Raw genomic sequence first — 14091 nt, forward strand, 5'->3', positions numbered from 1 at the left:
CCTTCATCTAAATAGGAAAGAGACCTAGGCTCTTGAGGAAATAGTAAATAAGGCAGCGGGGAAATGATTCAAACTAGTTGGGGGTAGCAGGAAGGGAGAATACCATTTGACTTGGCATGTATGTGAGAAAGACCAGCAGGACATGTGGGCAGGGTGGAGCATTTAGCTCGACAAATCAAGTGAGTTAAAAGCAAAATGCAGCTTAAAACGTATGATGATGTGGCCCATGATGATGTGGCTTTACAGAGACCCGGCCACAAGCTGGGCATGATTGGGAACTAAATATTACAGGATATAGGATCTTCAGAAGAAATGGAGAAATTGGAAAGGGAGAAGGTGCCACAATATTGATAAAAGACGCAATTGCAGCAGTAGAAAGAAGGGATTTCAGTGGAGGCGATCAGGCTATGGAAGCAATCTGGGTAGAGTTAAGATACAGCAAAGGATGCAAGACTCTGAGTTGTTTACTGACATAATACTGATATAATGAGCAAGGTGACAAATAATGGGTATATAATGGAAGATTTTAATTTACACACACATTGCAAGAAGCAGTAAAGTCCAAGTAGCAAAGGCAATGAATTTCTAGAATGCCTTCGGTTAAACTATATTTGACGTACATTACTTCATATTAATGATTCCAAAATATTATTTTCCAAGATAGACATGCTTCTAATCGAATGTTGCAGTTTTATCCTTCCAACTGCAGTGATCAGGTTTATTCAAGCAGGTGCCTTTGTGTTGTGTAGGTTGTCAATGTGAGCCTTTTCCACAATTTGATGCATAAAATATTAAAATTGACCTCGCACCATAATGCAATCATGCCATTCATATGTCTTGGCTTTTAATGGTTGAAGAAAGTCTTTAATAGCAATTTTCAATGAGTATAGCTGGGAGGAAACAAATAAAATAAAAATGTTAAACTTAATTTTTTTCAGGAGAAAAGATAAGCTCAGTTGGATCAATTAGGGCAAAAGTAGGGCAGAGTGAATGTGGGAAATGGGGAGGGGAGAATATGCCAAATAGAATTAATTTTGATAGTATTTTTATATACATCTAAATACAGTACAAGGTCAGTGTGTGAGCTGTACACTTGTAAACAAACATTAGCCAGTGAGAATTGTTATTTTGCTGCTCATCCTGAAATGTGTGCAAGAGAACTCTGTTGATCATTATGTTCTTAGCCCAATGAGGAAGGAAGCAGTGCTAGATTTAGTTCTGAGGAATGAATTGGGGCAAGTGAACCATGGACCATTGGGAAAGTGGAATTGAAATCAAAGATCAGCCATATTCTTCTTGAATGGTGGAGCAGGCACGAGGGCCATATGGCCTACTTATTTTTTCTTATGTTTCAGTGGAAGGCCATTTGGGAAACAGTGATCACAATATGATTAGGCTTAGAGTAGTTGTAGAAGAGGACAAAGAGCAATCAAAGATGAAGATACTTGACTGGAAGAGGGCAAATTTCATTGAGCTGAAAAGAGTTCTGGTCTAGGTGGATTGGAATCAAAGATTGGCGGGTAGAATAGTAGATGAGGAGATTAAAGAGAACATAGTTTGAATATAGACTAAACACATTCCCATGATGGGAAAAGGAAGGCCATTCCAAGCTAGAGCTTCCTTGATGCGTAAAAGAATTGAACCAGATCAACCATGATCTTATTGAATGGCGGAGCAGGCTTGAAGAGCTGAATGGCCTACTCCTAAGCCCTATGTTCCTGAAACAGGAAAAAGAGGCTTATGATAAATGTCAAGTTCATAAAAAATAAATAAAGAATCAAGCCAGATAATAAACTGCAAAGGAGAACAGAAGGAGGAGATTACAGAGAGAAAGCGAGTGTATGAGAAGAGACTAGCAAGTATCATAAAAAGGAAATATAAAAGGATACCCTAAGGATGGGTGGGCTGATTTAGGAACCTAAGAGGAAATCTTGTGGAGGCAGACTGCATGGCTGTGATACTAAGTGAGTACTTTCCATCTCTTCACAAAAGAAGAGGATACTGCCAATATCACAGTAAAGAAGAATGGGTAGAGAAATTGGATAAGGATGAAATATTAAACAAAAAGGTGCTAAAAATATTGCCAGAACTCAAAAGTGGAAAAGACACCTGGTCGAGATGGGGTGCCTAGGTTACTGAGAGCAGGAAGAGTGGAAATAGCAGTACCCTGGCCACAATCTTTCGTCCTCCCTGGATGTGGGAGTGATGCCAGAGGACTGGAGGGTTGCAAATGTTACACATTTCTTCAAAAAACAGAGACGGTTAAATGAAAAGACTTAAGAGAACCTGAAATTAGAGAAGAGAAGGTTAAAGGGAAATTCAATGGAGACGTTCAAAATTGTAGCATTTTGTTAAGATAGGAAGAAACTTTCCACTGGTAGGAGGGATGATAACCATAGGACACAGATTTAAGATATTGACAAAAGAACACCCGGGGGGGAGATGAGAATTTATTTTGCACGGTGAGGTATGACCTGGAATGCAGTGCCTGAAATAGCGATGGATGCAGGTCCAGTAATAAGTTCAAAAAGGAATTGGATATATATTTGAAAAGGCAAAAATTTCAGGGCAATGGGGAAAAATTGGGAGTGGAACTAATTGGATCATCTTTCAAGGAGCCAGCAACGGCAAAATGGGCTGAATGTCATTCTCTTGTGTTTTGTGCATTGAACATTTTGTTTTCCTTTCTTAGCTCTCACAGCAGCAGCAGGCAGGGGTAAACTGGAAGTTTGTGAACTGCTCCTGCAACAAGGAGCTGTGGTATCCCATCCCAATCGAAGGGGTATCGCTCCAGTATTTTGTGCAGCGAGACAAGGTCATTGGCAGGTAGTGTAAATGCAATTTTGTTGCAATGTTTTTTTTTATGGTTGGAAAAATGATTTTTTTGTTTAAGATACAACATTTTTGGTTTAGTATTAGTAGGTTTATAATAATGGGTAAAGTCTCCACCGTTTATAAAAGACATTTTTGTGTTACTGCAATTCCCCTTATACACATTCAACTATTTATTTCCTGTAAATGCAACACCTGTGATGTTCTGTACAATGAAATAGTTGATGCTAATATGTCAACAGACGTATTAAAAAGTTTATTAAGATTTAGCTATTTTGTGTGTAAGTGTGTAATGACTGGTTATTTGTGAATATTTCTTTAGTAGGTGTAGTCAGAAAGCTGAATAATAAAATTAAGAAAAGGTTATCAGTCTTGTACTTTGGATCTTCACAATATACTGTTTACTTTGATTTGGAATGTGCCCTGAATAGTATAAGCTGTAGCCTGATCACACTTACAAGTGATTATGGTACAATTACCTTGTATGCATAACAAAGTGCAAACTACTCAGTGGATAGCTGTTTCTGCCTAAAATATTCAAGATACTAAACATGCTGTAATTTACTATAATGGAAAATGCTTAGCATTTGGCTGATTTAAACGATTACCCATTGAAATGTGGGTAGTTTAGGTGGGGAGGACTGTAATATCTGCCAATACGGTGCTGTTCTCATTCTTGTATTTTGTGGAAATTTAGATTGCTGACCTGTTGTTTCAGCATGGTGCTGATTTGAACGCAACAGATAAGCAGGGACGTACACCACTTATGGTGGCTTCTTGTGAAGGGCATGTGAGCACTGTTGAATTTCTACTTTCAAAAGGTAAACTATTGTCAATCTTTATTAAATTGTGCATTTATATTTTTCTGCTAAGTTTCAATATTCTACTTGGCTTTGATCTTTAGGTGCTTCCTTATCTTCAGTAGATAAGGAAGGATTGACTCCTTTGAGCTGGTCCTGCCTGAAAGGTCAAAAATCTGTGGTTCAGACTTTGGTGGAGAGGGGTGCAGCTATTGACCACACAGATAAGAATGGTCGCACACCCCTAGATCTAGCAGCTTTTTATGGAGACTCTGACATTGTGAGTATTGTCAAACTTTGCTTATGGTATGTATTGATGTGTTGAGTTTGGTAACAAGCATTGATCAATGCTGATAAGTGGGTATTCAAATCACTGGATAGTGATCAGGAGCAGAATCCATCTTTGACTTTCTCACTAATGAGGGACAGTAAGACGAATTATTGTTCCCGTATGAAGGACTGAACCTGGGACCTTTCTGGTCTATAAGGTTCAGTAGATAAATATGTTTACCCAATCAGTTCTTTCTTTATTTCCAACTCATGAATGAAATGGACAACTTATCTAGAGGTTCAGTGGTTGTAAGCAGTCCATAGCTGAGCCTTAAAGATTGGGAAGATTCAGAGTTGATCCCTGATTGGTGTTGAATTCAACTCCTGCAGTATACCTGGCCTCAGAACCCTAGCTTAAGGTGGGGTTTAGTGGGGGATGCGAAGGAAATTGGTTGGAGTTCCCCTTCTTGATTGCTGCCAAGTGACTTGTGTTGCAAGTACAGGTGTATGAACATTAAATGAGGAGGGGATTGGACTCAGCTGTGATACCCTTGTGAAGTAGCTTTTTATCTTTCCAGTATGATTTGGTTCACCATATCTAGCCTTTTGTGCTTCCACACATGCACTTAGCCCAACCATTGTTGGAAAAGCCTTCAGTGGCTTTGTTCCTATTCTCTGCAAGTTTGTTCCTAAATTGTTTTGCCTTTTCGCTTTCCTCCTTTTAATAAACTTCTTCTCAATCTCATCATTTTGACCCAAATTCCAATTACTTCAGCCAATTCTATTCACTCCATGTGTTATCAAAAAACGACTGAAGGCACTGGATATGCAAAGGTTGTAGATCCTAACAACATCCTGGCAGCAGTACTGAAAACTGGTCCTCTAGAACTATGCGTGACCCTAGCCAAGCGGTCTCAGTACAGCTACAGCACTGGCATCTACCTGACAATGTAGAAAATTACCCAGGTATATTCTGTCCCACAAAAAGCAGAACAAATCCAACCTGGCCAATTACCACTCCATCAGTCTACTCTCGATCTTCAGCGAAGTGATGGAAGGTGGTGTTGAGTGCTATCAAGCAACACTTGCACAGCAATAACTGTTCACCGATGCCCAGTTTATTGTTCTGCCAGGAGCATGGCTCTTGACATTGCAGCCTTGGACCAAACATGGATAAAAAGAACTGAATTCAAGAGGTGAGGTGAGAGGGACTGCCCTTGACATCAAGGCAACATATGACAAAGTGTAACATAAAGGATCCCTAGCAAAATTGAAGTCAATGAGAATCGGGCACGGGGGGAGAACTCTTCACTGGTTGGAGTCAAACCTAGCATAAAGGAAAATGGTTGTGGTAGCCAGAGGCTGATCATCTCAGTCCCAGGGCATTTCTGCAGAAGTTCCTCAGGGTTGTGTCCTAGGCCCAAGCATCTTCATCTGCTTGTAAGATTTTGGTTTTCGGAACCACAGGTATCTAAGATAGGCAGTCGAGTATTCGTAAGTAATTTTAAGGTAGTTTATTAAGTTTATGAAGAAATAACAGTTTAGATATAATGCATTAACTAAATAGACAAGTAAAGTATACAACCCATGACAGTGGAGAGGATAAATGGGCAGTTAGTACAGAGTATGTTGATCTCAATGGCTTGTGATAGTAGCATTCTGCTTCCAGAGGATGAAAACTGTCGATTTCTGCAGCCTGAAGTGACTGTCAGGCTCTCTGTCTTTCACTGTTTTCCAATGGCAGCCGCCTTCTCTTTGTTGTTCTCCTCCTCAAGCTGGCTAGAATGTCTGGGAGCTCTTTGTCTTCTTCCAAGCAAGGGCTGGCCCTTATCCAGAGCACCCATCGATATATCCTAATTTTGGGGGCTGGTAGCTACCTAGTGTCAATCACATGTTCAAACCCTTTTGACCAATGGCCACGGGACAGGTACCCAAGATGTCAGAGTGATCACCTCCCCCCCCCCCCCCCCCCCCCCAGCCCAGCCTGTCCATTACCCTGGCTTGAGGTTATTTTTTATTTGCTAGTTAAAGGCAGGGCGCCAGGAGGCTTCCTGTTATTGGTTCAGGAATGTTTATAGAGTGCAATGTTTCTGGCCTTTATCTCTACCTTGTCTTGGTCCCTGACTCCTCAGAATTGTTTTGTTTTTTCCCCCACACAGAGAATTAAATGCTGTGCCAGCTAATTCCATGAGAGTACCTTACAAACCTTAAAAAAAAACTTTCTTAAAGGTCCCTATTTCTTACATGCTTCATCAATAGCTTTCCCTCCATCATAAGGTCAGAAGTAGGCATGTTCGCAGTCGATTGCACAGCATACAGTATTATTTGTGACTCCTCAGATACTGAAGCAGTCCGTGTCCATATGCAGCAAAGCTGGATAACATTTGGGCTTGGGCTGATATGTGGCCAGTAATATTCATGCTACAGAAGTGCAATGACCATTTCTAATGAGAGAATATCTAACCGCTTCCCTGCGACATTGAACAGCATTACCATTGCAGTAACCCCCACCATCAATATCTTTGCAGGGGGCAGGTTACCATTAATCAGAAATGTGACTGGATCAGCCACATAAATATTGTGGCTACAAAAGCAGGTCAGAGGCTGGGAATTCTGCAGTGAATAACTCACCACCTGACTCCCCAAAGTCTGTCCAGCATCTTCAAGGCACAAATCAGTGTGTTGGAATACTCTCCACTTGCCTGAATGAGTGTGACTCCAGCAACACTTGAGGAGCTCAACACCGTCTAGGACATATCAGCCTGCTTGATTGGCACCCCATTCACCACCTTAAACATTCACACACTCCATCACTGACGCACAGTGGCTGAAGTGTGTATCATCTACAAGATGCACTGCAGCAACTCTTCAAGGCTCCTTCAACAGCGTTTTCCAAACCCATGACCTCTACCACCTAGAAGGACAAGGGCAGTAGACGCATGGAACACCACTATCTGCAAGTTCCCCTTCAAGCCATACACAATCCTGACTTGGAAATGTATCACTGTTCCTTCATTGTTGCTGGATCAGAATCCAGGAACTTGCTTCCAAACATCACTGTAGGTGTACCTACTCCAGATTGATTGCAGCAGTTCAAGAAGGCAGCTCACCACCACCTTCTCGAGGGCAGTTAGGAATGAGCAACAAATACTCGCCTTGCCAGCAACATCCCATGAAAGAATAAAACAAAATTACTTGCCCTCCATAGCTTGGCATCTGCTTCTTTAGCTATCGCCAATTCTTTTCTCCTTCCTCTGTAAAGCACCATGGGACTTATTTTTACATTACAGATGCTATATAAATGCAAGTAGGTGGTGGATGAATAGTATGTCAAAGCTCACACATGAATCATACCTTCATCGGCCAACCGATTCTTGTGAAACCCCAGCAAGAAACCTTCAGGAAAGGAGGTGGAGGGAAAATATGTTGCTGTTTTTTTTCAAACAAGGGGTGGTTGAAGTAAAGTGAAATTGATGTATTATTAATTGCATTCATTATTTGAGAGAAAATCAAAATCGCTTCTAGGAATGTTAATATAAGGAGCAATAAGATTAGATTAAGATGTATCTTGGGCACTGAATATAATTGAATGTTAGCTCCGCATTAATGCAGGTTTCAATCACCTCTAAACAAAGAGAAAGATTGATGAATATTTAAGCTGTTTCAGGCACTTTAAAACAATTTCACTTTAAAACAATGATCCTGTAAAACCAGAGATGATTTGTCAAAACAGTGAGGAAATCTTGTGTCATTACATATGATAAACGTGTTTAATAAATTTCATATTTACTGTTCAGGTTCAGTATCTGGTGGAAAGAGGTGCAATGATTGAGCATGTTGACCACAGTGGAATGCGTCCATTAGACAGAGCAATTGGATGTTGCAACACTTCAGTGGTGGTGATGCTGCTCAAGAAAGGTGCAAAACTAGGTATGGCTTTATGACTGACAGGAAACCAGATTACAAATTAATTGTAGCAGTTTTCATAAGTTATGTTGCCATTTTTGCCCATAATTTTGACTGACAGAAAATGGGAGCAGATTTGTCCTAGACAGTATTGTAAAGTATGCAGCTAAATTTTCTGTAAACATCTTTCATTGTTACTATCAATTGAAAATATGAAATTTCCCTGTTTCAAAAAAAATCTGGGAAATTTGGTGCTTGGTATTATTTTGTTATTTGTCTGGTCCCGTTCACGAAAGTCCTATAAAGGTCCATGTGAAAATCTTAATTCGTTGTTAGTCAAACACCATGTAATAATTTATTTTCGAGAAATGTCAGATGTATTTGCATCTTTAGACATCATTTGTTTATAATACAAATATTTGTGCAGATCATTTTACTTGCATTTACATTTTACTACAATAATGTATTGATAGCTAGTTATTCAAGCTAAATTAAGACTATTTTAAATACACAGCGCATGTGTTAATTGGCTAATTAACATTCTTTACTGAACACTATTGAATATTGTTGCTTCATTTAATTGTCAGAAATAATTTGTCTCCTGGACAGCACCAAATAGCAGAGATTTTAATTCACAGTAAAGCAGAATTACTAATTGCTATCCTTTTGTGTGGATTGATTATCAAATGTGCATTGGATATACAATGTCTGCAAGAAGAAAACAAGTAATTTGATGTCCCTTAATTATTAGTTTAATGGACTCTGACACCTTGCCTAACAGTTTTTATTAGATAAGAGTATCAAGGGATATTGGAGGTAAGGTGGATAAATAGAATTGAGGTATAAATCAGCCATGGCATAATTGAATGGTGGAGCAGGCTCGAGTGGCTGAATGGCTTATTGATGTTCCTATGGCATCATTGTTAAGAGATAAAATTCCTTTGAATTATTAAGATTATTACACCAAACCATTTCAACTGATGCAACCATTCCATTAATACAAGTTGCTTCTATCATTTATGTTTCTGGATTGTTTCTGGATTCATGTATGAAAGGTTCTCAGTTTTGGTATTTTACAGGCATATTTACAGGCACAAATGACAAAGATCCTCAGTAAACTAACAATGAGGCTCTTCATACAATGGATCATGTTTAGAATATTGGATTTCTGAGTTTTGCTAATTTGAAAATAGACCAATTAGATTTATTCGTTTTTACAATTTTGTAACATTGGTTCCACATTTGATTTCTTTAAAAAGGACAGGACAGGACCTCAGAATCCTCTGAACACCTTATATTTTTGTCCTGATCCAATTACAAAATGGCTGATTCGCAAAGTAACATGACATTTGGTGCCAACTAACACTGACACAAGATAAATGACTAATCGGTTGGGCTTCCAGTTGATCACATGATAGATGCAGTTGATATTTCCCATCTTGGCATACCATAAGGTAAAATTAACTCTTCAATCTCCCTCCATGTGCACTTCATTTGCAGCTAACAATATGCTGCCATGCAACTGCCAATGGCTCAGTACTGATCAGGTTCCAATTCCAGACCAGAGTTAGATTTTGTAAGACTGCAAATGGCTAGATCAGCAGGACCCGATTTTAATCAGCATTCCTGACTTGACTTCTGAAAATATAAGAATACTTTGGACCTTTTTTGCTGTAAACCTATTTAGCCTTAGCCTTGAAACAGTTTACTTAGCCATCAAAGATTTCTGAACAGAGACTGTCAGTACCTTACCTTTTTAACTTGGTGTTAAGAGACACCAGTATTTCACCTACATCAGGTGAGACCCTGGAAAAGGAAATCACACTCCACTTCACTTCAGTTCAAAGAGTTTGAGGCTTCACATCTGATTTGCACTCCCAAGTTTAGTATCAGTGGGAAGCAGTCTCAGCTTTGCATAAGCTTTTAACATGTGATTGAATGTACCATTACATACCAAGGCCTAATTTAATTTCAAGAGCAAAATACTACAGATACTGATGTTGGAAATCTTAAAGAGAAATAGGTATTGATGGAAATACTCAGCAGGTCTGGCAGCATCTGTGAAAAGAGAAACAGAGTTAACATTTCAGGTTGGTGATTGTTAATTCTGTCTCTCCTAATTTAATTATGTTTTGAGCATAATACAATTATGCTCATGAGAATTTTGATTTGAGTTTGTGATCTCACATGAAGAACTGTATTTTCATTGACAAGTGTGGTAATTTCTAATTTGTAAGTTGTTTGTCAAATGTATCCACTGTGAATGTACACATGCCACATTTCCTGTTTACACCATAGCTTTGGTCAGACATAGCAAGCCAAGATTTTCCACACTGCATTATTCGTTTAATTGTAAATGAATGGAGACATTAAAATATTACAGGTTGAAAAATGTAGGCTGCTACTGAAATGATAGTTTTACATTTTCTTTAATTGTGGAGATTTTGTTGGAGATTATCTTGTAAATAAAATTACAGTAATTTGTTCTAGAGACCAAAGTCCAACTTGTATCTAACAGTTTGTGATGTGCTTCTTTTGTTCTTGATAAACTCTGATTTTAATTCATTCTTTCCACTGTAATATAGCTACTCACCAAGGTGGCTTGTTTTTGCAAGCAGGTTGTAAATGTTTTCATTGCTTTCCACACCCTTGGTGCTGCTTCCTCCTTAGCCATTAGTGTCCTCAAACACCTCATATGGGCAACAATATGACAGTATATATTCTGGAAGAATTTTCTTAAAGGTGCATTGACTTGCTATTACCAATAATGTTGCCCAGTGCCATGGCAATTATTTTTAATAAAGTATGTCCAAAATAGTACCTGTACTGTGGCAGTATAGGCTTTAAATGTATATTTTGGATTTTTCATATCCAGTATTTCTGAAGAAATCTATTAACATTGACTCACTCATAAATTAATGCCTTTTCAGAAAAAAGGAATTCACTAATACTTGCACCAGTGCTTCTAAATGTGGCATAAACTTCATTTTTTTTATACCAAAAGTTAAGCTATTCCTACTATGTGCTGTTTACAGATGACTAATTAATTTCAAAGAACAGAGCACCTTGTAATTGGAAACTAAGTGGAAATAGCTTCTGTTACAACAATGAAAGTATGTGCCAAATTAATCAGATTGCCAGTATAATTTTCAGTAGGACACCTTGCTTTAAGTATAAATTTAAACTTAAAAAGGAGCCATCACAGTTACAAAAACTTATTTATTTTACATGGAAGTAGAAGTCAACAGTATTGACTTTTTAAGTCTTACAATAACGTTTTAACCCTTTCATTCCTTTCCTTAAATGCTTCCATTAATACGTTACAAAGGCTACAGAAGTTCTAATGACTGTTCAGATATTGGCTTGCTCTTTTTTAAGACAGCATTTGCTAGGACAACTTTACAAATTTTTTTGTGTAAGGATATAACCTTGTCCTTTTCTAAAATTAAGCCATATTGTTACTTGTATAGGTAATGCAGCTTGGGCAATGGCCACATCCAAACCAGACATCCTGATCATTTTATTGCAGAAACTAATGGAAGAGGGAAATCTACTTTATAAGGTATAGTCCAATCATATTTTGAACTATTATACATGACTTAGGACAATGCACACATCTTCATACTATAAATACATTTCTGAAGGTGTTGTTCCTTTATGATGTATCGTGTGTGATAATACTCTAATCCACTCTTACCCAGGAGCTCACAATTATGGGGTATTTTACTGTATCTTGTTCAGTCTTCCCTCTTTCCTACAACATAGAGGCCTATAAAATCCAATCTTGCATCACCAAATCACTGCTTTCTGATTTACATTGTCTTCCCTCCCACTATTGTTCACCTTGGTGTTTTGGACTAAAGCCTTCAATTAAGTTTCTCAATATTTTTTTTAAAAAAGCAATGAATAGAAACTAAAGCAGTCTTTTAAAATTGCAATTCCCACATTTGTGTGTTTTTATTTTTATTAAAGAACATAGTTAGCACAAATTTAGAAAAAGCCCCTACATGTAACTTGTATTAGAATGGAAGTGTTTCTAATCTTGGCACCCTCGACATAATACTAGAATGGAAGTAAGTCTTGGTACTGTCTGAGGTTCATTCAATTATAATAAAGTTGAAACATTTTACTTGCTATGTTCATTGTGGATTAATTAAATACTATTTCAAACATGGTCACATTATCACTTTGACACTTGTCATTGCCATGCAACACTTCAGCATAACAAGCTTGTCCCAGATTTTTCACTGGAATCAAATCCTCCATCAACTAAACGTAAATCGAAAATCAGTCTTGGTACATGATTGGCATTAACCTTTTCTGTGTTGTCTGATGCCACAAACTTAGGATATTATCACCTAATCCCACATTTTCTTTTAACACCATGACCAAGATGAGCACAGCATTGACATCAACTGACTCCATCTCAGAACACTAGTGTGGCAATGATCTGGCTTGATGGTATTAACTCTGAAAAGAACCCAGTGTATGCTGGCATTTACTACTTCTAGCTTTTATTGAACAATATGATCCAATTTACAATCTGTCTGCATTTCCCAGTAAGATCCATTGGGAGGGGAGGGGTTGGTGGTGAGGGGCACCTTCCCACTACCAGTACCAAAGATTCATCTAATCAGAAGAGGGAACAAAGATATCTTCTAACACTGGCTAATGTCAAGACTTGTTATTGTTCAAAGCATAGAGTGATTTTTTTTTGTTGGAAAATTTCTAGCCAGGCTGGCCTACTCAACTGTTGATGTAATTAGTGAGACCATAACCCAGCTCATGAATGGATCTATTCGGAAGTAGTTCAGAACACTTCCAGTACTTGCTGACAAACACCAAATCTCTTTTTTTTCTGGCCTTGGTCTTGAACAAGTCTGGGTGGAGGCTACAAAGGCCATACTTACAAAGAAAATAAAAATGTCAATCTATATTTTACCCCTTTCTCAGTTCGCACAGTTCGTAAATCAAAGCAGAAGGGTGAAAGTGCTTGCTATCTCCATATTGATCTAAGTGACCATGGTTCTGGGTTCTTACATTTTTTTCTGCTTGCTTCAAGATATTGATTCTTTGGTGTATTCTGTGAGTTCTAGCTGCCCTGACAGTACTATGCCCATAGCTGTTATTCATGTATGATCCTCCACAATTAGAATGAGCAAGCTGTTCTACGATGAAAAACACTACAGCAAAACCCAATCTTGACATTTCAAAGATTCTGGGTTGCAGTCTGTGTAGGAACGCTGGATGAATTTTTACCCTTCCAAACATAGGTGGCTAGGCCAATTGTGGCAACTGGGCAGTGCCAGAGTTGCTATTGCCTATCTTAGTGCAGATCAGGGTTTCCACCTATAAACTTCCTATTCTGTGTGGTCATTTTGGATAAGCCCACTGAGCTAGAACACAGACCAAACCACAGTGAAACAAAAAAGGAATTTAGTTATAGAGATAAATAAATCCTTAGAGGTGGGTGAGCATAAATAGGATTTTGGGTTTATGTTGGGAGGGATGAAGTAGAAAAGCAAAGAGGCCACAATGCACAAAATAACGGTTAGGTTGCATCAAGAATGCAATGGCCTAGAGCTGTGCTCATATTAAGATGATCCATTTTCCAAAGTAAGTGCTCTGTTAGAATGTAGGAAATCTTCTACCGATAAGAGGGCATACAAAATCAGATGTAGGAGGTTGTTTTGTGGTGTTCCAATCATGATTTAACCAGTGCTTGAAAACTCTAAACCATGTCAATTTGTTGCTGAAACCCAGCTCCATAAAATTCCATCAGCTGTTCCTTGGTAGTTTCCGTCTTGTTTCATGATCATGAGAAGGGTCTGTATATGTAATCCTCTCAACTCCCCTGGTACAACCTTCAGTTTGCTTGTTCACAAATTTATATACAGGACACTAGAATTCTCTAGCATCCCTAAGAAGGAGTTCAATTATCCTAATACAGTTTGGGATAGTAATACTATAAAGGGCAGAGAGGGGGAAGAGTTTCTAGAGAATTTTCTACAACAGTATGTTTCCAGTCCAACAAGGAAGGAGTTATTGCTGGATCTGGTTTTTGGGAATGAGATGGGACAAATGGATCAAGTGTCAGGAGGAGAACATTTAGGGAACACTGATCATAGCTAACCTAAACCTTGTGATATGATGGAAAAGGGCAAAGAGCAATCCAAAGTAAAAATAAATTAATTGGGGGAGGGTGCAATTTCAGTGGGGTGCAAATGGATCTGGTCCAGTTAAATTGGAATCAAAGATTGGCAGGCAAAACCACAATTTAACA

At 38.4% G+C, this 14091-nt stretch overlaps 1 protein-coding gene across 3 annotated transcripts in view; it reads left to right on the top strand.

Annotated features, from left to right (window-relative positions):
- The window catches only part of LOC144686686 (protein TANC1-like), a 270044-nt gene that overhangs the window by 239349 nt on the left and 16604 nt on the right, over positions 1 to 14091 (top strand). For all 3 annotated transcript variants that reach the window (XM_078552222.1, XM_078552225.1, XM_078552224.1), the window contains 5 exons: positions 2693 to 2826; positions 3530 to 3653; positions 3737 to 3912; positions 7700 to 7832; positions 11279 to 11370. In XM_078552222.1, coding sequence (XP_078408348.1) covers positions 2693 to 2826; positions 3530 to 3653; positions 3737 to 3912; positions 7700 to 7832; positions 11279 to 11370 — 659 coding nt within the window. The remainder of the gene's footprint in view (positions 1 to 2692; positions 2827 to 3529; positions 3654 to 3736; positions 3913 to 7699; positions 7833 to 11278; positions 11371 to 14091) is intronic.

The sequence above is a fragment of the Cetorhinus maximus genome, chromosome 11 (assembly GCF_964194155.1).
Source record: "Cetorhinus maximus chromosome 11, sCetMax3.hap1.1, whole genome shotgun sequence".
Taxonomy (NCBI): Eukaryota; Metazoa; Chordata; class Chondrichthyes; order Lamniformes; family Cetorhinidae; genus Cetorhinus; species Cetorhinus maximus.